Source organism: Euprymna scolopes, chromosome 15 (genome assembly GCF_053919585.1).
Source record: "Euprymna scolopes isolate OS-2025 chromosome 15, ASM5391958v1, whole genome shotgun sequence".
Lineage (NCBI taxonomy): Eukaryota > Metazoa > Mollusca > Cephalopoda > Sepiida > Sepiolidae > Euprymna > Euprymna scolopes.
In genome coordinates, this window is record NC_136496.1 from 34,293,392 (window position 1) to 34,319,935 (window position 26,544).

General features: G+C 30.8%; 1 protein-coding gene across 1 annotated transcript in view; it reads left to right on the plus strand.

Moving 5' to 3' along the window:
- Nucleotides 1–434: 434 nt before the first annotated feature.
- The window catches only part of LOC145293773 (uncharacterized), a 61,334-nt gene continuing 35,224 nt past the window's right edge, over nt 435–26,544 (plus strand). The window contains exon 1 of the mRNA XM_080140286.1: nt 435–798. Coding sequence (XP_079996412.1) covers nt 681–798 — 118 coding nt within the window. The 5' untranslated portion in view covers nt 435–680. The remainder of the gene's footprint in view (nt 799–26,544) is intronic.

Genomic DNA, 26,544 nt, shown 5'->3' on the forward strand with positions numbered 1-26,544 from the left:
ATAAGTAAATTAAGACAGTACATCGTGGAAAAAACAAAGAGCTTAATACTCTATCGGATAGAGCTCTAGTCACAATAAACCATAATATAGTGTACTAATCTTCACAAAAATATATCTACACATGCATTAAAAAAATCACAGTCACCAAAAAGAAATCTAGTTAAATTCATTTGTACTGCTATAAAATAGTGATCACGTCGACAGGACAAAAGCTATTAAGTCGAACGTCACCAGAGGTGGCAAGCAAATTGCAATATACGTACAAATATTTATATATGCACATATACATAGGTAGGAAAACATTAATAATGGCGACCAGGACTGAACTAAAAGAAAAAATACAATAATCGTTAAAAGAAAGGAAAGAAGGAAAGATCGTAAATGAAATAAACGATTTATGTTTTATGTTTGGTTATCGTTGGAAAGCAATGTTGTTTCGTGGGAAGATCTTTAGAGTCGATCAATTAATTCATTGAAGTTGATATACGTATATAAAATACACAACAGAGGATTAAAAAAAAAACATCAGGAAGAAAGCGACATCTATTGGCTAAATAAGCGGGAAATATCTTCGTTCAATGGTGATATTGAACTAGCAGTAAATTTACAAGTGTAACAAAAAAGAAATAAATAATAAAAAATAAATTAATAAAAAAAAAACAACAAATTAATGCTACAAAATGAAAACAAGAAAAATGGCGGATATAACTGTGATTCATTGGACTTTTGCTTCTTTACTAATAATATCTCTATTTACATCATTTCCTGGACAAGTCTGCTCAAAACCAGCAACGAATCGTAAGTATAACTTTTTGGCAGATGGAGACGACATGCCACCTCTCCTCCATTTAATATGCTTATTCTATTTACAATAAATAAATAAATTCTTCATGTTATAATTAATGGAATACCTGTCATTTTTAAAAAGAGCAATTCTTTATTCTATTATTGCTTTTACATTAAACTCATTAAAAATGTTTTTAGGGGAGGAGGTAAGTGTAAATTAATGTGGATTAACCCCCTAAATGGTGGTCCTGGATATGACCTTAAACTATATCCAGTGCTGAGGCACCAGCTTGCGGGCTTTGGGAAGTGTGGTGCCACACTTTAATTGCCATTGCTCCCAGGAATGGTAGTACCTGTTAGGGCCCCAACTATGGGTTGAATAGAAACCGACTTGAAAACAACAAATATACTCTAATTCCGAATCTTTTTGTTTTACGGCATATCAACCCTTTTCAGGTTATTTAATGCCGAATCTAAATGGAAAAGTTTTAAATAAATAAATAAATCTGACCATGTTACTCACCATGTTTCGTACAATAAATATTTCAAAATTTATCATTAATTTAGATGTTCCTATATATATATACATATATATATATATATGTATTTTTTGTGTATTGATATTGATATTCAAAACTCCTTTTTTCTATTTATTTAAAAAGGAAATATAATTTTATTATATTTGGGGCGTGGAATTGAATTCACCTGCAAAAGATCTAGCTAATTTGCATATTCTTTTAATCATTCATTTTAATTAATTTCCTATTAGTTTTTTCGGTTTTCTCATGGGATGCTCATCTTTAGTTAACTACTAGCTGGCGGAGTTTACATTGAAAAAATAAAATGTATGTAATTCTAATCGTTACTAAATGAACTATTGGGTCTCTACATGTAAGATTTTCAATTCTTTTTGTTTTTTTGTATAAAGTTTTCTGCAGCACCAGTATATATATATATATATATATATATATATATATATATATATATATATATATATATATATATATATATATATATATATATATATATAGTGTTATAATGGAATAAATCCAGAGGAAATCCGGGTATGAGAGCTCAATGTGGTAAACAGAGCAATAAGATAAAAATTATAACACGGAAATTACATAATTGTCGATGCATTTATTTATATATATATATATATATATATATATATATATATATATATATATATATATATATATATACTAGCAAAAGTACCCGTTGTTGACTGGGTTCAAAAACAGCCTATAGCAAATGGACTCTGATTTATGAAAGTTATGAAAAGGAAGGATTGTAAAGAGATAGCTTCGAATTTGGGGGTATCAAAACCAAAAGAAAATATGATGAAAGTAAAAATGAAATAGATAAACCCCATAATTTATTATACAATACCTGTTCACACTGAAACACTTACCACAATATTCTGTGGATCTATAATAAAAAACCTTGTTAAACTTTGTGACATATTTCCATTCTATGGAGGTCAGGCGCGAACGAACACCCCATAATTTTATTATACCATATTTTTGCAAACTGAAACATAATTATCAAAGTATACTTACGCAGATAGATATGAAAAGTCTTTATTAAAGTTTGTGCCTATTTCCATTCTATGGAGGCCAGGCGCGAACGCAGACCCCACAATTTTATTATACCATACCTATTTAAGTTAAAACATACTTATCAAAGTATTCTTATGTACATCTATATCAAAAACACTTGTAAACGTTTTTTTTTTTTAATTTTTTATTTCCATGCTTTGTGGACCAGGCGCGAACGCAGACCCCATAATTTTAATAAATCACCCTTCTGCCAGATCAAACATACCCATTCCAGTGTCTCGATACATCTTCCATCATTATATGTAATCAGTTTTTTAAAATAGTCAACCATATAGGAGCCTATTCGTGATCACACACACACACACACACACACACACACACACACACACACACAGATACGCACACACACACACACACAGATACGCACACACACACACACACAGGCATTCAGCTTTATATTATATATATATATATATATATATATATATATATATATATATATATATATATTACCGACCAAATTTCAAAGTTCAATGAAGATATGCTCCCAGTTTCAGAGCATATATATATATATATATATATATATATATATATATATATATATATATATATATATATATATATATATATATATATAAAGATATATATATATTGCTAGGAAGGAAAAGTGGTCCCTTATTGAATAAATATAGATTGAAAACACATTTTATGGCCGTTCTTGAAGAAGAATACACATCCCGTAATATTAAAAAAAACTATTTTATTTGTTTACTGTTGTTTTAAAAAAAATTAAATTGATTTTTCTAAGTATTCGTTTTCTACCTAGCTTAAAGAGTTTATTTAGTAAATAAACAAACAAACAAGTAACGTCGAATGTTACTTTTGAACAAAAAATGTCCGACATGAGAAGATCACGTCGTTGGAGTCTCGATAATCGCTTAAAATAGAAAATTAAAGAAAATACTGAGGTAGATATAGTTTTAAAACGAGCCCCCCCTCCTTAAAAAAATAAATTTGTATATTTTTAGGTAATCTCCAAGATCACTGCGAAGTGGATACGATTGATTATGTAACGAAACGAACGGAAGACACGAAAAAACGAAACCATATATTTATAAATAAAATGTTACTTTAGTTTTTCACATTTCTTGTGTCATTACGAAACAATCCCTCCTCTAAAAAACACAAATCAAACACTTCTGTATTATCAAATAATAAAACAAATATTTTATTTAGAAAAATTACTTTAGTTTTAATACTTTTTGTCTTCATGAAACAACAAAAGGCACTTGCGAAGTATGCGGACGGCGGCCATCTTTTTTTGGTGCGTTTCACTAAACTCTGAAGGAGATTACTTCAAAGGGGATAGAGTTTCATATGTGTATTATCAATAAAAGTTCCAATAAGAAAAAAACGTCTGGAAACTTATTGAAGGTACCTCGTATTTAAAAATTCTGAAAATTATAAGATTTAAATTAAATTGAAGCGTTAAATGGTGTAGACTAATCATGTAGCCTAACCGATCTAGTCGATGCAAACGCACTGGCTATTTGTGATAACGTGCACTAATTACGAATCGAACATGTGTTGTGTTTTCTGGTAAAACAAATGTAGCAGAAACAAATAGAACTCTTTTCTTGTACGTCAGTGCCTCCACTGACTGTGCGATATGGCACATACTGACCAATCAGAGGCATAGCGCAGGGCTTTTCCTTACCCCCTTAAGGAACTATAACTGATTCTGTCCCGGACGAGAAAAACTCTACCCTTTTCCAGCGAGACGTCAAAGAGAACGGACCTGTTTCCTCACACTCTCTCTGTGTGCCTACACCGGTATCTACAATTCCCACTATGGATTAATTACCGGGCAAAGGCAGACGAGTTCTATCCTAGCTATATCTAAATGGCATCATGCCCTTGCTTCAATAAACCTTTTCCTTGCAAGTTTTACGAAGTCGTTTGTTCGTTTATTTAGTAGCTTGTGTTGAAATATTTATTTTATTAGGGAGTGCCAGAAAAACAATAACTCAACTCCCTAAACAAACATTCGGACTTTTGATTTTAAATTCTAATATCAATATAATTATCTATGCATACATTAGTGGCTGAGTCAAAGTCATATATTTTTTCATACATGTTTTATAAAAAACAAAAAACAACAACAACAATAACAACAACTACAAAAAACAAAACAAAAAACAAGTTGCTCTTACTATTACACTGTCGTCCTTAACTTCATATTTACGTCATTTCCTTCGCTACCAGAACGCCACTCCCAGAGGGGTGGCATAGCTTACTTTCAGAAACAATAAGCTAAATCATCTTCACATAAAAAAACCCAAAATTTATTTACGAATGCTAAGTGATAAAAAAAAAAAAAAAAACGAACATTGGTCACCCTTGTTTCTTTTTAATATATGGGTGTGTTTTACGAAATAAATAAATAAATGGAGAAATAAGCGAAATTTATCTTAAAACCAGAAAAAAATTTTTTAAAACGTAGGATTCAAAATAAAATTAAGATAAAAACACTAAATTAAAATAAAAAAGAAAGATAAGATGTTGTTTTAAACTAGATGAACCGTGCTCCGGCGTTGCCCAGGAAATGAGATTAGCTCAAGAAATCTCGTTTCTCTAATCCAAGCGATGAAACAGTAAATATGTATCAGTGATATGTGCGATTACTAAACTAATAACGAATACAATTTTAATTAAAAATGGAAAATCTACCACATTGATTTTAAATAGAATTTCAATTTAAAAATAGCAATAATATTATATATATATATATATATATATATATATATATATATATATATATATATATATATATATATATAATAAAGTAAAGTTGATTTATTTATGTCGATTTATCTATTATTGATTTAGAACTAAAATCTTCATATGCTGTCTGTTCCAGTCGCCACTCAAGTAGAAGGCATATATTTTACAGCTTCTAATGAGTGTTCCCAGGAAACTTTCTTTTTTCAAAATTTTTCCAAATTCTTTTTTCAAATTTTTTCAAAATTTTTTTATATTAATTTCGAATAAGCTGCTTCTTCCTACTACGTATTCCACAAATAAGACTATCTACTCCCACGCACCCCACATTCATCGGGGAATTTCCTTAATAGAGATATTTTCGCTTAAACGTATTAAATGTTTCAGACTGCTTTTGGACCATCTTGCATGAATCGAGCATCAGTTTTTGAGTGGCATAAGAGATTCAAGGAAGACTGTGAGGTATGACGAGGGGTATGGGAGGAATAAAGAAGTCAGAACACCAGAGTTGATTGACCAAATAAAGAATTTCATATATAAGAACTGCTGTATGTCTATAGAGACAATAAGTGCATTCTACATTCTACACTAGGCTTTAAATATAAATAATGAACGCACCTTCTTAACATTTTCTTTCCGTCACGAATAAGATTTTATTTGTTTTTCACATGGATCGAATTATCTACAAGTACTTTATTTTCTTATTTATGAGTAGCTTATATTGCCTTTGGTAATTAGCACAACTTTTATTTGTAAGAGAACAATTTAAAATAAGTTAAAACAAAATAAACTTATCCATATAAATAAAAAAGTAACCTATCTTGCATTTGACACGTATGTACGTAATAATGTTTTCACCTAAAATGCGTTGGTTTCAAAGATCTCTAATCGGCACAAGCACTTTATTTTTTTCTTGTAATCATTTCCGGTAATTTGTAGAATTTATACTAATTTTTACATGAGAAGTAAGTACGTAATGTTTTCGCCTGCTTATCTACCACTTTCAAACAAAAGATAACGAATAAAATTTAAAAAAAGAACATTTCATAAGTGAGCAGTGAAAACACCCAGGAGATCTCAAGAGCGCTACTAAAAGAGCTAATTAAAAACCAAGGAGGCCTACAGCGCACTGCTAAAAGCAAGTTCTAGACGCCCAACCAGAAGAGAAAATATTTTTTTAGGTAAGCAGTAAAAAATAACAATAAAGAATCCTTCAGAGCGCTATAAAAATATTAAATAAAAGTAAGGAGACTGCAAGAGCACTAATAAAACCAAGTTTCTAACCCCCATCTGTTGTATTAGGTACATTAAAATATGACCTTAAATAAATCACGTTACAAGCAGACACAGAGTTTTAGTATAATATGGATTTAAACTGGCGGATAAGAAATTTGAATTTAACCGAAAGTGCCACTCCATAGTAAGTATCTCGGTGTTGTAGCAACTTAGCTTCTTTTTGCGGCCTCGTAACTTTTTTTTTTTTTACACAGTGATCACCACTTATCAAGGCCCGGAAGCCACTCAGGGATAAGGGTTATTGCAAGAACATTACGTTAGTGTGGAGATTTGATGAAGTGTTTAATTAAGGGGGCGGTTCATTAGGAATTTGTTAACATTGGACTTGAAGACATCCAAGTTGTAGTCCGGAGGGAAGCACGCAGACGGACCAGAGTTCCACAGGCGTGCAGTTCTAAGAAAGAAGCTTTGTTCATGGAATCCGCGTTTTGATTTAGGCACAGATATAGAGTGGGGGAAATCTTTTTCAGTGGATTCAGCTAGACGGGTGTTTTTCGTGAAAGATTGGCGAGGGGGGGACCAGAGATTGGAGTTCAGACGAGCACCTGCCATGGAAATAACGATAAAACAACGCAACGTCTCTTCTGTGGGAGAGAGGTTGCAGGGTAGAAAAAAGGGCATCCCCCACTAAGCCACGATGTCTATTTTGTACTCTGTCAAGGCAGGATAGGCTGTTTTTAGCAGCTCCTGCCCAGATATGGCAACAGTATTCCATCCTTGGACGTACTTGGCTTTTATATAGATAGAGAATTGCATCAGTAGTGAGATATCTTCTGGAGCGGTAGAAGGATCCTACCATCTTTCCAGCGACCTTGGCAACAGACTTGATGTACGTGTTCCATTTCAGATCAGGAGTAAAGGTCAAACCCAGAAGCTTGTCGAAACACGGGGCCTCACCCAGACGAGAGCCATCCATCACAATTGATGCCAGATGGGGATCAGAGCGTTGATGATGTAAAGATAAGAGTTTGGTTTTGGATGCATTAAAGGTAACCAGCCACATCTTCCCCCACTGAACCACGCGCTCGAGATCAAAGGAGAGAGAATCAGAGAGAACTTTGTCATTTACAGCCTTTGATGTGTTGCCGTAGATGGTCGTGTCATCAGCATAGATGTCAACGAATGATTTAAGTATGTGTTTAGGGAGGTCATTGATGTAGATCAGGAAGAGAGTTGGACCCAGGATTGACCCCTGAGGGACTCCAGCATTTATATTGCAGGCCTCCGATTTTTGTCCATCTACCACTACTCTTATGAGCCTATCGGAGAGAAATGATTTAATGATTGAGGAAACATTTCTAGTTATACCGTAGCTGGAAATCTTGTGAAGTAGACCCTTATGCCATACCTTGTCGAAGGCCTTAGATATGTCAAGAGCAATTGCCCTAGAAAGGAAGCCTTTGTCAAGAGATTCCCTAATACTGTGGGATATAACCGTCAGCACATCTGCGGTAGATATTGCAGAGCGGAAACCATATTGTGTGTCAATAAGAAGGTTATTCCTGCTGAGGTGGTTGACTATTTCTCTATTTAATATGTATTCCAGCAACTTACTCATAACACACAGGAGACTTATTCGTCTGTACTGAGAGGGAGATGACTTACTCATTGCACTGATGATTCCGATAACAGTCTGATATAAACTTATATTTCAATATAATTTGATAGTAAACTAGGTTTTCCATTTGGATCTGACCTGAAAGCAATCTTGACGTAATATATATATATATATATATATATATATATATGTGTGTGTGTGTGTGTGTGTGTGTGTGTGTGTGTGCATTTATAATTGCGACTAAGTCAATGAATAATAAATTTAAGTTGAGTTCAAAACACAGGTTTTATTAGACTAAAAGAAGGGTTATTTCAGAAACAAATAATTCTTTGATGAAATATAGTACTGTGTGACTCGCAGATACACGAATTTTGTTATTTTAGACGAAGTACATTTGATGAACGAAGATTGTTAGTATATATATATATATATATATATATATATATATATATATATATATATATATATATATATATATATATACTAGTAGGGACACTTGATATTGCCAGAGATTGAATAAGGATCAACGTATGTACCACACTTCCAATTCTTTTATTTTCATTGAAATCGGTGAAATTGACCATTTTTCAATAAAATCGATTAATTACCTGCTATAGTTGGGGATCCACTGCAGCGCACCAGGAGAAAACATCACATGCCTCTCCGCATTGTCTAACTCCACAATACATTTTAGTTTACATTGCACTGTAGAGAATCTATTGTTGATTTTATGAAATCATTTTTTATATAATGGCTTGTAATTAAAGTTAAAAATGCTAAATTAAAGAATCATATTTCAATCGTGCTCTAAACAGAAACCTTCGTTTATTATCAAAGATTCTACTGTTGATTTTATACACAGCGTCATTTTGCTTGTGCGGTAATAATACTTCTAAAACGCCCTTGTGATGTTAGGCTGTATCAGAGTGTTTACTTTGGTCAAACTCGGACAATTCCTCATCTAATCGGATTTTTTTCGATTATCGACCTTTGATACTTATCAAGGGCATTCTGATACCAAACCTATCTAAGAACACTCCGGGACACATAAAGCACATTTGTGTGAAATTTAAAAAAATCAGCCCCAAAAATTAGACAAAATACTCATCTAAAACTCAAGGCTTAAACTTAAGGGTCTTAAGAGAAAATTGGAATTAAGTGAATGTTGCTTTATTTGTGCCTGATGGCTATGGATTAAACTCAAATAGAATATTTAAATTAAAATAAAAAAGTTGTGTCTATATTATGTTCCCTAAAAATTACAATAACATACTCAAAATCAAATGAGATTTAGGAAATATGTTTGAAAATTAATCGATGTGTATAATGATGTTTTGAAAATTTCACAAAAAATCGGAGGTTTTGCTTAAAACTTAATATAGCGTACATTGCGGCCATTTTATGCCTATCAGCTAGGTTTGTAAAATTCATAATGATCAATTAATCTGTTCAAGAGTGAATCCAGTGCATACAAACATATTTAGACATTAGATATTTTAACCTATAGACATTTCTAATCCAGGGAATTTTGACTGTGTTTAATAATAAATAGAGCCCCTTTAATGGATTAAAGATTAATATTTACACACACACACACACGAATCTTTTTAGATTCTTCTTCGATCCTCTTCTCTTTTATGTCTTGAGAAATCTTTCTCTCTCTTTCTCTGTCGGTCTGTCTGTCTGTCTGTCTCTCTCTCTCTCTCTCTTTATATATATATATATATATATATATATATATATATATATATATATATATATATATATATATATAAAGAAAAATTCGCACGCACGCACACATACATATATATTATATTAATTTTACTCTTGGTACGAATATTTTTTTCTAATATATGTATACACACACATATGTATATGCATGACTATATATATATATATATATATATATATATATATATATATATATATATGACTACTTCATTTAATCACATAAATTAATATACGCAGATATAATTTTATGCGTAAATTTGCAGTGTTCAATACATATGTAGAGCTAGGTAGTAAGTTATGAAATAACTTACCATTGCAACACACACACATGCACACACACACACACACACATATATATATATATATATATATATATATATATTAGAAAAAATATTCGTCATATATTCGTATATATATATATATATATATATATATATATAAGAAAACATATTCGTATATATATATATATATATATATATATATATATATATAAGAAAACATATTCGTATATATATATATATATATATATATATATATATATATATATATATATATATATATATATATATATATATACTAGCTGTACCCTGCCACGCGTTGCTGTGGCTCAATTTGGTGCAATGGAAAATTCTAATAAAAAGAGAAAATGCATGTTTCTTATATTCTTAGCACAGCAATCCACTCTAAAAAAAAAAAAAAATGAAAAAAATGAAAAAAATGGTACTCTTGCAGAATTGGATCCTGATCATCAGGATTACCGTCAATCATGGCTTGGACTCGACCAACAATCAGTGGATAAAGCTAACGTTGAAACGCTAATTTTATATCGAAAAACAAAACAAAAAAACCCTAAAAAAGCAAGCGACAAACTTTATAATAAAGAAAAAATGTGTAAATTAAAAACTTTATAATAAAGAAAAAATGTGTAAATTAAAAAATTTGGAAGATAAACAAATGAATTATGTTTTTTTTTGTTTTTTTTACTTATTGAGTAAACAGAAAATGAAATCTTTCGTCAATTCGTGGCTGTGAAATGAATCGAACCGGAAGTTCAGTTTTATCAACAGAACAGATTCGCACTAACGGTTAAAAAAAATATATTTATTTTATTTAATATTTTAATAATTCGCGAGTTAAATTTATTTTAATAACATAAAAATATCCCTCGACTCTAAAGATGGGTTGTCTGAAAATTTCAAATAAATTGGTAACGTAGAAATATGGTTTTATTCACTTTTAACGAACCAAATTTACATTTTTATATATATAGATATATATAAGAAAAAATATTCGTCACAAGAGTAAAATTCATATATATATATATATATATATATATATATATATATATATATATATATTAATTTACGTATATGTATGTGTATGCACGAAGTGTTCTTTTTATATTTTTATATTTATATTTTATAGGAAATAGAGTTTATCATAAAAGAATAAAAGGAAAAAGGATGCTTTGAAACTCCGCGTATTCAGGAATTTTAATGTTGCTTTCTGAATTATCTGTCACATAATAAATTCTTGGAAATTATAATTTACCGTCTTTAACTTTGCTGCTATGGTTCCAAATGATCTGAAATAACAACAAGTGAAGACTTGATTCTAAATATTTCTAATACATCATATCTCCCATCTTTTGGAAATAGGGCATGATTATGAATATTTCCAATATAAAATAATCCTTATAACAATGTGAAATTTACTTTATGTATGAAAACCAAAGAGGGGGAATATAACATAAAAGAAGTATTTGGAATCAAGTTTTCTTTGCTGTTATTTCAGATCATGTGAAATTGTAACAGCAAGTTTTGGTCTTCCCTCCATCCAGACCAGAGGTCTTGCGGAAATATTATATATTTTTGTAATTTATAAGCAAATCTATGAAAACAAATGACTATGATTGAAACATTTTATGGCTGTAAAAATGTTAAAAAAATAGACCCTTGATGAGGGATGATCCCCTTAATGTGTGATTTTAAGGACAAATGTCACATAGCCAATTACACCATGCCAAACGAGCCTTCATTTGTTAAATTCTGATCAATAGTCGCTGATATTTGTAATATAAATTTGTCAATAAAGGTGGTATATCTATATTTATTCATCCACACACACACACACACACACACACACTCACATAATATAAAGCTGAACGTATGTGTGTGTGTGTCTGGTCACGAATAGGCTCCTATATGGTTGACTATTATAGAAAACTGATCACATATAACGATAGAAGATGTATCGAGACACAGGAATGGGTATGTTAGATCTGGCATAATGATGATTCATTAAAATTGTGGGGTCTGCGTACGCGCCTGGTCCACAAAGTATGGAGATAAAATTAAAAAATTAAAATAAACGTTTAAAGTGTTTTTGATATAGATGTACATAATAATACTCTGATAAGTATGTTTTAACTTAAATAGGGATGGTATAATAAAATAGTGGGGTCTGCGTTCACGCCTGGCCTCCATAGAATGGAAATAGGCACAAACTTTAATAAAGACTTTTCATATTTATCTGCGTAAGTATACTTTCATAATTATGTTTCAGTTTGAAGAAATATGGTATAATAAAATTATGGGTTGTTCGTTCGCGCCTGACCTCCATAGATTGGAAATATATCACAAAGTTTAACAAGGTTTCTTAATATAGTTCCACAGAATATTGTGATAAGTGTTTCAGTGTGAACAGGTATGGTATAATAAATTATGGGGTTTATCTATTTTATTTTTACTTTTATCATATTTTGCTTTGGTTTTGACACCTCCAAATTCGAAGCTTCGAAGCTATCTCTTTATAACCCTTCCTTTTGATAACCTATCATACTTTCATAAATCAGAGTCCATTTTCTTTAGGCTGTTTTTGAACCCAGTCAACGACGGATACTTGTGCTATAATATATATATATATATATATATATATATATATATATATATATATATATATATATATATATATATACGCACACACACACACGTATATATATATATATATATATATATATAATAGTTTTATAAAATCAACAGTAAATTCTGTACAGTGCAATGTAAACTACAATTTATTGTAGAGAGTCATCTAGATCTTCCATCCGATACACCGCGATTAGTCCCCAACTGGAGTAATCAATCAATCGATTTGATTTAAAAATGGGCGCTTTTACCGATTTTTTGGGATAATAAAAGTAAAGGAGTGTGAAACATTCATTGATAATAATCTTAACATCGAGTTTCAGCCTTCCAAACGTATTCATTTATATACGTTATCTTAATTTCAATATATATATATATATATATATATATATATATATATATATATATATATAGTCATCCACATACAGTACTGTTTCGCTGTTTCACAGCTCATCAGTGCGGCTAGACAAGCAACTACCTCAAGCTAGGATCGAAACCAGATTTCCCAAACGTTGCGCTATACGGCTGCTGCTATGCGGGCAGTGAATTAACAATGTGTTTACATTGTCCAATTACCTAAGCTTAATTTGTTTACACAAAGAGCATCGATTCATACGCTAATGGTAATTTGTATATCACTTCCCAATATACTCAACCTACACACACACACACACACACACACACACACACACACACACACACACACACACACACACACATATATATATATATATAATTAGAGGGAATACCTGTTGCAATAGTAAAATTAATATATATAGTTATCACTTCTCCATGTCTGAAATTACAATGTTTAAACATTGTTTAAACGCCTAATCTCTATTTATTTTCATAAAGAGCATTGATTTTTTACGCTAGTGACAGTTTGCTATTTCGCTCCACAATATGATCAACCCACGAGAGGGAGCATTCATAGTCATCTACACACAATATTGTTTCGTTCTATCACAGCTAATCAGTGCGGCTAGACTAGCAACTACCGTAAGCCAGAATTAAAAATCGACTACCGAGTCAGTCAGCGCTCCTCGCCATTACGCTATTTGGCTATGTGTGAGATGTACGTATGATTCTTTCTTTTTTATATTTTTCCTTCCTCTTCTTTTTAAGTCTCCAGAAATACCAGCTTCACGTGGACCGCATTGCCATAAACACAAACTGAAATCCATATTACGTTAAAAAGCAAACAAAGCGTCCGAGAAAATGTTTAAAATCTAAGCACGTGGTAGTTAATCGATGGGGATTCGATTTTTTTTTTAGAAAGTACTAACTAAAAATAGTGGAAAAGGAAGACAGCTGTCATTTAATGAAAGCAAGTTGAAAAGCTAAAGTTTTATTGGAGATTACGTGTCTATCATTTTTGGTCGACGTTGCAATTTTGAATTTTTATCTACAAATATTTATTCAACACGGTGTTTCAACTTTTTAAAGTTTACAGGAAATTCTCATTACTGGTCGATAAGACGCAACACATAGAAACTCTTCACACACGCATATACACAAGCACGCACACACATATTTATTTGTGTGCGGTGTGTAACCCCTTAAGAAAGTAAAAGCAAACATAATGTCTTGTTTATTTGTCTTTACGACGCATAGCTGAACATTTTATTATACTATTTTTTTTCTGAGGATTGATGAATTTGGGATGTCCTCCACCCTTGTTCGTTCAGTCAGTTTAAATGCGAAATTCGAATAAAACTACATCTGTTCAGTTTTATTCGCAATCAACTGAACGCCTTATCTATATATTTATCGTCTTCACTAATTCTTTATGGATTCAAAAGTTCTTTAATATTTCATAATGGGCCAGTGAGTATTTAGAGAAATAGTTACTCGCAATTTTTTTCAGTGTTACCTTTTCATTTATATAGTATTTGTGCACACAACTAACATGCGTGAAAATCAGATGGCCAATAATACGTTTCTTAAATTCTATATTATCAATAAGAATAATGTAGAAGTAAAGAAACAGTTTTATTTATGCAATTCATACATTTTCGAGTGTACAAGGGGTACAAAAAGTGATAATGGTTGTGACCTAAATATAATATTTCCGATTCCGATACAGATTTCGATACCCCCAAAAGTTCCGATTCCGATTAATCGCCCCAATACTAATATATATATATATATATATATATATATATATATATATATATATATATATATATATATATATATATATATATATATATATATATATATAAGAGCAAACAGTTGATAAAACATGTTAAAAAACACTCTGAAAAATAGTTAAAAACATATTTAACCTGAAAAGGAAACACTTGATAAGTGGATAGTCCTTAATCCGCGAAGTTTCGAAGAAATAAGTCAAAGTCAAAGATCTTACTTGATAACAAAAAGTGAAGCAGATGGAATATGGTGATTACACGTGAATGGATAGTATGGTGAACGGTAAATAATCCAATGACGGTAACATCCAAAAAATTCAATTAACTTTCTTGGAATTATATTTTTGGATTTTAACGTCATTGGATTATTTACTGTTCACCAGACTATCCATTCACGTGTAATCATCTTTTTCTTCGCCACATTCTCTCTGGTTATTTTTTTTGTTATCAAGTAAGATCTTTGACTTACTTGCAGTTTCATCAAATACTTTTGTACGCAAAATCCGATCCCGCATTTTGCTAATTCCTACACTCTGATGAGAAGAAAAGTATTTTTTCGAAACTCCGCGGATTAAGGACTATCCACTTATCTAGTGTTTCCTTTTCAGATTAAATATATTTTTAACTCCTTTTCAAAGTGTTTTTAACATGTTTTATTAATTATTTGCTCTTATTATAAGCTCTATCTTCTATTTGGTTTTATCGAGCTTTTACATCTGGTTGAGATTACTTTATAAATATTAATTCTTTAATATTTATAATATACTTTAGTTTTACCATCTTGGATCATTTTGGTAAATTTAATGGTAATTTTAAACACACACACACACACACATATATGCACACACTTGGGAAGTGATATACAAATTACCATTAGCGCATGAAGCGATGCTCTTTGTGTAAACAAATTGAGCTTAGGTATTTAGACAGTGTCCAAACATTCTTAATTCACTGCCCGCATAGCAGCAGTATAGCGCAACGGTTAGAAGCTCCGTTTGGGCAATCGGATTTCGATCCTGGCTTGAGGTAGTTGCTTGTCTAGCTGCACTGATGAGCTGTGAAGCAGCGAAATAGTACTGAATGTTAATGACTATATATATATATATATATATATATATATATATATATATATATTGGGTAGTTATTTTTGTGCATATCCGTTAGAAGCGTTGAGTGAAATTTGAAGAATAAAACATGTATAAATACATTTGAAGCCAAAAATGCAATGCGAAATTATTTATAAAATAAACAGGTGTTTATTTTTAAAGAAATATATTTCGGAGTAAGACTTCTTTATCAATCTTTTTTTTCTCTTCTTCCTCGACATGATGTAGTGGAAGATAGTTCGATGAAGAGTCCACGTGATGTTGTTAACTGCGGGGGTTTTATGAAGCCGGATAGGTGACACGTGGTCGCGCATTTTGAAAATCTGGTTAGTTATTTTGGTGTATATCCGTTAGAAGCGTTGAATGAAATTTGAAGAATAAAACATGTGTAAATACATTTGAAGCCAAAACTGCAACGCGAAATTTTTTATAAAATACATACACTATATAACATTACGAGAGATATCCAAGCAGATACTATTGCCCTTTTTTAGGAATAATAGACCCCTAGTCGTTTGAAATGCCGAGAACCTTAAATGCGATAGAATTAAAAGTTATTTTAAAAGAAATGAAAAGAACTAGTCTTAAAGTTGATAACTTCAGACATAAATATAGTTAATTTCCTCAATGTGACTTAAATCTTACCAAATTGAAATTGAACTTTATAAAAAAATGCAAATCTTATTTATGTCCATCCACTTTCAAACCATCTAAAATATCTTATCAAACATATACTTAAATCTATTAGCAGAAGAACTAGTACTAATTCATCAACTAAAATATGTTTTGACACCCACAAGATATTATTAAGATAATGACCTTAAACGTAGTGGTTATAAGGACGCTCAATTGGATTACATTGAACCACATTATGTAGTACAAATCTAAAAAAGAACGTAAAAGAAAGATCATTTGGTTTACACCTCCTTTTAATTCAATAATTAAATCCCATCTAGGAACATTTCTTTGCCTTTTAATGGTACATTTCTCCTCTAGAAACACCCCCATAACATTTTTAATAAAACCACTAATAAATTGCGCTAAAGCCGTGGTAATAATTTAGAGAAAATAATAACGACACAATAACAAAATTTTTAAAGAAATACTAAATTTAAACAAAATAAAACAAATAAACAAAAAACGCTAAAACATATAGTTGTACAAACAAGTCAGAATGTTCTCTCAAACAAAAATGTCTAACATCCTCTGTTGTTTACCAAGCAAATATAAAATCAATTTAAGACCCTAATATTAGTGAAAACTATATTAGTCAAACAAGAAATACATTCAAACAAAGATATGCCGGTCATAAATGCTACTTCACGAATCCTGATTATAACGATAACACCTCACTTTCTCTATATAATGTGATAAAGAATAATCTAACATTTTAATTGTTACATGGGGAAATTTATTAAAAGAAATACATCCTGTTAATCCTTTTCTATGCTTCAATGAAATATTATTTATTATTAAATTTAAAGATAGGGCGAGACTCTTAAATAAAAAAAGCAGGAGACATTGGTTCATTGTAAGCATTATAAATCATACTACCCCAAATTCAACTGTAACATAATATAAGATAGTTCTAAGCCCTAAATTTATATTTCTCTGAAATATTCTGATTTTATTCTTCCTTAATGGATATCTCTTTACTGCCTTTACTCTTACTACTCTTTAATTAGAATATTTTTATTCTATCCATTCCTGAATCATAAAGACGCCTCTAATTTTATGCTGTTAGAGATTTCGCGTTTACTTTGAGGCAAATTCGTTTTCTTTTCATACTTTGATACATAATAATTTCATCTGTGTTCCATAAATATATATGTATTCGTGTGTAAGTTTAATTTTTGTTTTTTGTTTTTGTTTTTGTTTTGTTTTAATTTTTTTTCTATGTTTTTGCCTATATTTATCTATGTACTTGTTCTTGTTGAACGGTTGCAGTCTATGGGTTTTATTTGGATACTTACGCCATTATATAAACCTCATTCCTGGTTCACTTACATATTGGTTGCAAAATTCAAATATATTTTAATTGTTAATTAATAATCTACCATCTTTTACTTTATTTTTAATGTTTTTAGTTAAAATTAAAATTTTATAATTTTTAAGTTTTAATTTCTATTTTAAATTTTAATCTTACTTTTTTTATTCTTTAACCGCGATCTTTAATAACTAGTCAATAAACTTTTAATCCGTATGTTTTATATTACTAGTTATACTGTATGTTTAATATTACTAGTTATACTTACTAAATTAATGTATTAAAACTTACATACTTGACTTCCTGGCTCCTTATTTTACTAACCGATAATTTTAACTTTTAATCCTTAACTCTAAATATTTATTTTTTTATATTTTATTTGTATTTCCCGAAAATAATTAAATTTAAATATTAATTTTATCGTTTCTTCACCGGTTCAACAAGAAATAGAATTATATAAATCAATATAAAATATCATAAGGAGATTATATTTTCTACAACGATTTCCAGTATTAACTTCAACAGTGTTCAGTACTTGAGTAAAACTATGAAAATATACATGGTAATTAAGTGACATATGGATTTCCGTATTTCATCTCTGTAGGTAATAGTCAAGCTAAATGCATTTTAACCTGATGATTTCTACAGAGATGAAATACGGAAGCCTCTGTGTAGCTTAAGAGGCATATATATTTTCATAACATACTATATATATAGAACATATATATATATATCATAACATACTATATATACATATATATATGCATATATATTTATATATACATATACATATATATATATATATATATATATATATATATATATATATATATATATATATATATATAAAGCTGAATGTGTGTGTCTGTGTCTGTGTGTCTGTGTCTGGTCACGAATAGGCTCCTAGATGGTTGACTATTTTAAATACAACGAAAACGTACTGTATGTGGATGACAATATATATATATATATATACTAGCAAAAGTACCCGTCGTTGACTGGGTTCAAAAATGGCCTGCAGAAAATGGACTCTGATTTATGAAAGTATGATAGGTTATGAAAAGGAAGGGTTGTAAAAATGAGTTGAATTTGGGGGTATCAAAAACAAAGCAAAATATGATGAAAGTAAAAATAAAATAGGTAAACCCCATAATTTATTATACCATACCTGTTCACATTGAAACACTTATCACAATATTCTGTGGATCTATATTAAAAAAACCTTGTTAAACTTTGTGACATATTTCCATTCTATGGAGGTCAGGTGCGAACGAACTCCCCATAATTTTATTATACCATATTTCTTCAAACTGAAACATAATTATGAAAGTATACTTACGCAGATAGATATGAAAAGTCTTTATTAAAGTTTGTGCCTATTTCCATTCTATGGAGGCCAGCCGCGAACGCAGACCCCACAATTTTATTATACCATCCCTATTTAAGTTAAAACATACTTATCAAAGTATTATTATGTACATCTGTATCAAAAACACTTGTAAACGTTTTTTTTATTTTTAACCTTTTTATTTCCATACTTTGTGGACCAGGCGCGAACGCAGACCCCATAATTTTAATGAACCACCGTTCTACCAGATCAAACATACCCATTCCTGTGTCTCGATACATCTTCTATCATTATATGTAATCAGTTTTTTAAAATAGTCAACCATATAGGAGCCTATTCGTGACCACACACACACACACACACACACACACACACACACACACACACACACACACACACACACACACACACACACACAAATTCAGCTTTATATTATAGATATACAGTCCAGCGTTGTCCGGTCGCAAAACACGTTTAAATATATTTTAACTCATGCAGATAGCGTATTTATTATTATAGAGTAAATACTCTATAGATTACTATATTGTAACTAATATATATTAATGATTTCAAAAATAAAAAAAATGACTTGGGTGCCATCAGCTAGAATTGAAACCAAAACATTTAGCGCTGTTTCTTTAGTTGTTATCATTTCAGCTATTGTCAGATGAATAAGAAAATGTTAAAATTTTACAGACTTAACAATATTTGTGCATGTGTACAAAAGCGCTTTATGTCCCCTTCCGCCTGCCATTTTTTCGAAGTTTGACCCTTAGTAACTATTTTTACCGCGAAAGTCCAAATCGAATTTGTTCTACAGGTCCAAATCCTCTATATATCAATTTTCAAGTTTGTAAACCAAAAATTGAGAGTGGAGTTTAGTAGAGAACGTTTCGCACACACAACGACAAGATCACATATGTATATAGGTTAATCATTTACTTCAAACGTACTCGGTTTGCATATATTAATCGTAATCGTAATAGATTAAAAAATCTTTCTGATAATTAAAGTTTTTTATAATGAAAAAGATCTATTTCTTTTATATAAATGTTATAAATTTAGAAAAAAAAAAAAAAAATGCACGCCCTTTTATTGGGTTCCAGAGTATGTATAGTATAGTATAATAATTTTTCAAGTTCCAAACATCAAGTTTCTCAGTTGGTTATTTATTCCTTTTCAAAAAATATCTATTGCAATATTGTTACGTATTGCTACTAACAAGCCTACAAACTTGTGTTAATGCTGCATATTTGGTCACGTACTCTACAGATGTTTATCTTTAAAATCTTATAAAACACCATTTTGGACAACTTACATGGTTCATGTTACCGACACACTCTGCATTCCTTCCCACTCTGTTGAAAACAAATAAATAACATCGACGTAAATCGCGATATATTCAACAGTCGCGAAGATAGCCTAGTGGTAGAGGCTTACGCTTCTTACCGTAAGGTCTTGATTTCGAATCTCGCTAGATTTAGCTACTGTGATGAGTCGTAGACGACGAAACACGTGTCAGTGGATAGTTATATTTTAAAAACAATAGGTATGCCGCTTGGGGGGGGGTACCAAATTGGTTAAAGGGAAAATTATTCCCAATTCGCATTTAGATAAAAATGCATTTTCGTAAAATTAATTGAATTATTTCCAAAAAGTATCGCAAAACAAAAAACAAATAAATAACACCTACGTAAATCGCGATATATTCAACAGTTGCGCGAGATAGCACATACACACACACGCACACAAATATATATATATTGAATGATCCTAACGAATTCTGCATATACTTCCGCTTGTGTAGTTTCACGTGTGGGACTCCGCCATTGCTTGTCTACACGTGGCTCGCTGTTTTTGTTTTTACTGAACCAAAAGAACTCACTGAATTCATACATGTTTTCGGTATTCGTTATTTGACATAACTACACTATGTTCAAACATAATTTTATATATATATATATATATATATATATATATATATATATATATATATATATATATATATATATATATATATATATATTAGCGCCAAAAAAGGCAGTCCGCACGTGTTATTATTTAAAAAATCGCAAATTTAAGCTAAACTGAACGTAACTGTTTAAACAACCTACACCTCATTCGATTCGCCTTTTATCCGTCTACAATTTTACCTGGTCATATTTGATTTTTAATTGAAGTATCCTACTGCTTACGTCAATTTAAAAAGTTAACTTCAAATCGAAAAGGCAAAAAGAACTCCGCAGCAACTAATGAGCTTAAAACCAGCTTAAAATATTCACCTAATAGACAACAAAGCATATCTAATTGTAGTGCAAACTTTCTTTTTGGCGCTACGATATATATATATATATATATATATATATATATATATATATATATATATATATATATATATATATATATATTCTAGGGTCGTTCTAAAAGTAATACCTCCTATTCTTTTATTCGGTGCGAATGGATAAGAGGGGGTTGATAATTGCATTACTATGATAGCCAAGCTTATGCATTCATGATCTGAAAATTTCATCTCTGTGTTAAAGATATTGAAGGTGTAGGACTCTAAGAAAGCAACCCCTTTCATGGACGTGCGTCAGAAACAGAGATGTGTCATTGAGTTCTTAGCAAATCGCGCTCTGGATGCCCATGTACATCCATCGTTATCGTTTGCAAAAGTGCATTGACAATCCGGATATATATATATATATATATATATATATATATATATATATATATATATATATATATATATATATATATATATGGCCTGGCAAGGCTACAGGGGAGACAACCGAAGCAGCAAATCTGAAGCTGGCCTGCAGGACACTATATATATATATATATATATATATATATATATATATATATATATACAAATATAGGCAAATTTGAGCAGATTTTATTGGTTTGGAAATATACGTTCTGTTTTACCAAATGTCGTAAAATTTTATTCATAGATTAGTATTATAATTTTCAAAAACCTAAAATTTTCATGTAGTAAGATATGAGCACTTCAATATTCAATTTGGCTACCAGCACACACACATACACACACACACGCATACACACACACACACACACACACACATATATATATATATATATATATATATATATATATATATATATATATATATATATATATATGTGTGTGTGTGTGTGTGTGTGTGTGTGTGTGTGTGTGTGTCTGACGGCCAAAAAACGGTCGTGTAGCTGAAACAATAATGTAACTAAACAGAAAAATACGGTAATAAAAGATAAAACGTATATATATATATATATATATATATATATATATATAAATATATATATATATATATATATATATATATATATATATGTGTGTGTGTGTGTGTGTGTGTGTAGATGGATAAATATAGATATACCACCTTTATTGACAAATTTATATTACAAATATCAGCGACTATTGATCAGAATTTAACAAATGAAGGCTCGTTTGGCATGGTGTAATTGGCTATGTGACATTTGTCCTTAAAATCACACATTAAGGGGATTATTCATTATCAAGGGTCTATTTTGGAACATTTTTACAGCTATAAAAGGTTTCAATCATAGTCATTTGTTTTCACAGATGTGCATATAAATTACAAAATGTCTGCTATTTCCGCAAAACCTCTGGCCTGAATGGAGGGGAAACCAAAACTTGCTGTTACAATTTCAAATGATCTGAAATAACAGCAAAGGAAGACTTGATTCCAAATATTTCTCATATGTTATATTCCCCCTCTTTGGTTTTCATACATAAAGTAAATTTCACAGTGTTATAAGAATTATTTCATACTGGAGATATTCATAATCATGCCCTATTTCCGAAAGACGGGAGATATAATGTATTAGAAATATTTGGAATCAAGTCTTTCCTTGCTGTTATTTCAGATTATTTGGAACCATAGCAGCAAAGTTAAAGACGGTAAATTATAATTTCCAAGAATTTATTATTTAACAGATAATTCAGAAAGCAACATTAAAAATTCCTGAATACGCGGAGTTTCAAAGCACCCTTTTTCCTTTTATTCTTTTATGATAAACTCTATTTCCTATAAAATATAAATAGAAAAATATAAAAAGAACACTTCGTACACGCACATACTTATACGTAAATTAATATATATATATTAATTTTACTCTTGTGACAAATATTTTTTCTTATATATATATATATATATATATATATATATATATATATATATATATATATATACGAATATTTTTCTTATATATATATATATATATATATATATACGAATATATGACGAATATTTTTTCTAATATATATGTGTGTGTGTGTGTGTTGCAATGGTAAGTTATTTCACAACTTACTGCCTAGCTCTACATATGTATTGAACACTATTTAAACTATTTTCCTTTTATTCTTTTATGATAAACTCTATTTCCTATATTAATAGTTATTTTCTATTTAAGCTTACAGAAACCTTTGATTTGTAAACTTAATAACTATCTCTTGATTATATATATATATATATATATATATATATATATTTAAATATATATATATATATATATATATTTAAATATATATATATATATATATATATATATATATGTATATATATATATATATGTGTATAAGGGCCTGCTTCACAAGATTTCCAGCTACAGTATCACTGGTAATGTTTTCTCAATCATTAAATCATTTCTCTCCGATAGGTTCATAAGAGTAATGGTTGATGGGCAGAAATCAGAGGCCCACAGTATTAATGCTGGAGTCCCTCAGGGGTCTATCCTAGGCCAAACTCTCTTCCTGATCTACATCAATGATGTCCCAAAATACATACATAAATCATTCGTTGACATCTATGCTGATGACACGACCATCTATGGCAACACATCAAAGGCCGTAAATGACAAGGTTCTCTCTAATTCTCTCTCTTCTGATCTTGAGCGCGTGGTACAGTGGGGGAAGATGTGGCTGGTTACTTTTAATGCATCCAAAACCAAGCTTCTATCTTTACATCATCAATGCTCTGGTCCCCATCTGGCATCAACTGAGATGGATGACTCTCGTCTTGGGGAGGCTCCATGTTTCGACAAGCTTTTGGGTTTGACCTTTACTCCTGATCTGAAATGGAACACGTACATCAGGTATATTGCCAAGGACGCTGGGAAAATGGTAGGATCCTTCTACCGCTCCAGAAGATATCTTACTACTGATGCAATTCTCTATCTGTATAAAAGCCAAGTACGTCCAAGGATGGAGTACTGCTGCCACATCTGGGGAGGAGCCGCTAAAAGCAGCCTATCCTCCCTTGACAGAGTACAAAGTAGACTTCGTAGCTTAGTGGGGGTGCCCTTTTCTATTCCCTGCAGCCTCTCTTCCACAAAAGAGACGTTGCAAGCCTGTCTCTGCTTTATCGTTATTTCCATGGCAAGTGCTCGTCTGAGCTTCAATCTCTGGTTCCGCCCTCGCCAATCTTTCACGAGGAACACCCGTCTGGCTGAAACTACTGTCAATAATTTTCCCCACTCTTTATCTGTGCCTAAATCCAAACGTAGATTCCATGGGCAGAGCTTCTTTCTCAGATGTGCGCGACTGTGGAACTCTCTTCCGTTTGCCTGTTTCCCACCTGACTACAACTTGGATGTCTTCAATTCACACATAAACAAACTCCTGACAAACCGCCCTCTTAAGTAAGACACTCTATCTCCAATACTAATGATTACTACAATACTATCTCATTGATTACTGTAAACGCAATAACCCTTATCCCTGAGTGGCCCCCAGGCCTTGATAAGTGGTGACCTCCATGTAAATATATATATATATATATTTATATATTTATATAGTTGGTGTGGCGCCAGTCAATGTATTCTACACCAGTTTTTTTTTATTATTATGATAATAGTAAGGATGCTTGTGCAGTGTACGCATGTGTATTTTAAATATTATTTCCAAGTTAAATTAAATTTTGGGTTTGTATTACTGTACTTGTCTTTACTTTACTTACTTGCCTTTCATAACATTTATTTGTTATATATTTTTTTTTTGACAACTTTTTCGAATCTATGTGTATAATAAAACAAACCCGTCATGTAAATTATTTACAGTTAAATTTTATAAAAAGACAAAAACTTGATTTTTTAAAAATATATTTCAAAATTGCGCCCGGTGCTAAAATATTGAAAATTCACCGATCGTAAAAAAAAAAAAAAAAAAAAAAAAAAACTGCCGTGAAAAATGCTAACTTTAAAATATTTGGAAATACTCAGTGAAAAGTTTTATTTATTATTAAAAGCACGGAGTGAAAAATATTATATATAAATTGTTTGTTTTGAGGTAAAAAAAAGTAAATAAAATGAAATATTCGACTTTCTCCGAGAGAAATAAAAATTTCAAAAACTAATTCACGTACTATATTTTGTTAGATTAAAATTATCCCAACGTGCAATTATAATAATTATTATCCAAATGGAGAATTTTTCTTTCTCTTTAGAACATACATGGACAATCGGTAACACATATTGGTACACATGTACAATAGGTAACACAATCAGTAGCCATATTTTTATGACTATTAGCGTAAACACGTAGTTGAATACCGGAAACTTTCTATACCTACTAGTTGATAAGGAAGTGATGTTACGCTGTCATGTTCACCGGCCTACTCTCTCGGTGGTGGTGTTCATGCACATACATGCACATACACGCACACACACACACACACACACACACACACACACACACACACACACACACACACACGCACACACACACACACACACATACACATATTATTTCATGTATCCACATAAAATATTATGAGGAGATATAATATCTTATGTATCGATTTTCAGTATTTACCTCAATAGTGCTCAGTAATTTATATATATATATATATATATATATATATATATATATAAATATATATAATTATTATTTTTTTTTTATACAAAGGCATCACCACATTATCAAGGCCCAGAGGCCACTCAAGGATAAGGTTAAAGAGTGTACAGTAGAAATTGGTCAATATAGTAATCATTAGTAATGAAAATTTGGTAAATTTAATAACTCATATGGAACGGCTCATCAAGAACTTATTTACTTTAGACTTGAACACAACCATATTGTAGTCAGCCGGAAAGCAGGAAAACGGAAGACAATTCCACAGGCGTGCAGTTCTAAGAAAGAAGCTTTGTTCATGGAATCTACGTTTAGGTTTAGGCACAGATAAAGAGTGGGGGAAATTATTGATAGTGTTTACAGCTAGACGAGTGTTTCTTGTGAAAGTTTGACGAGGGGGGACCATAGATTGAAGCTCAGTTGAACACTTTCCAT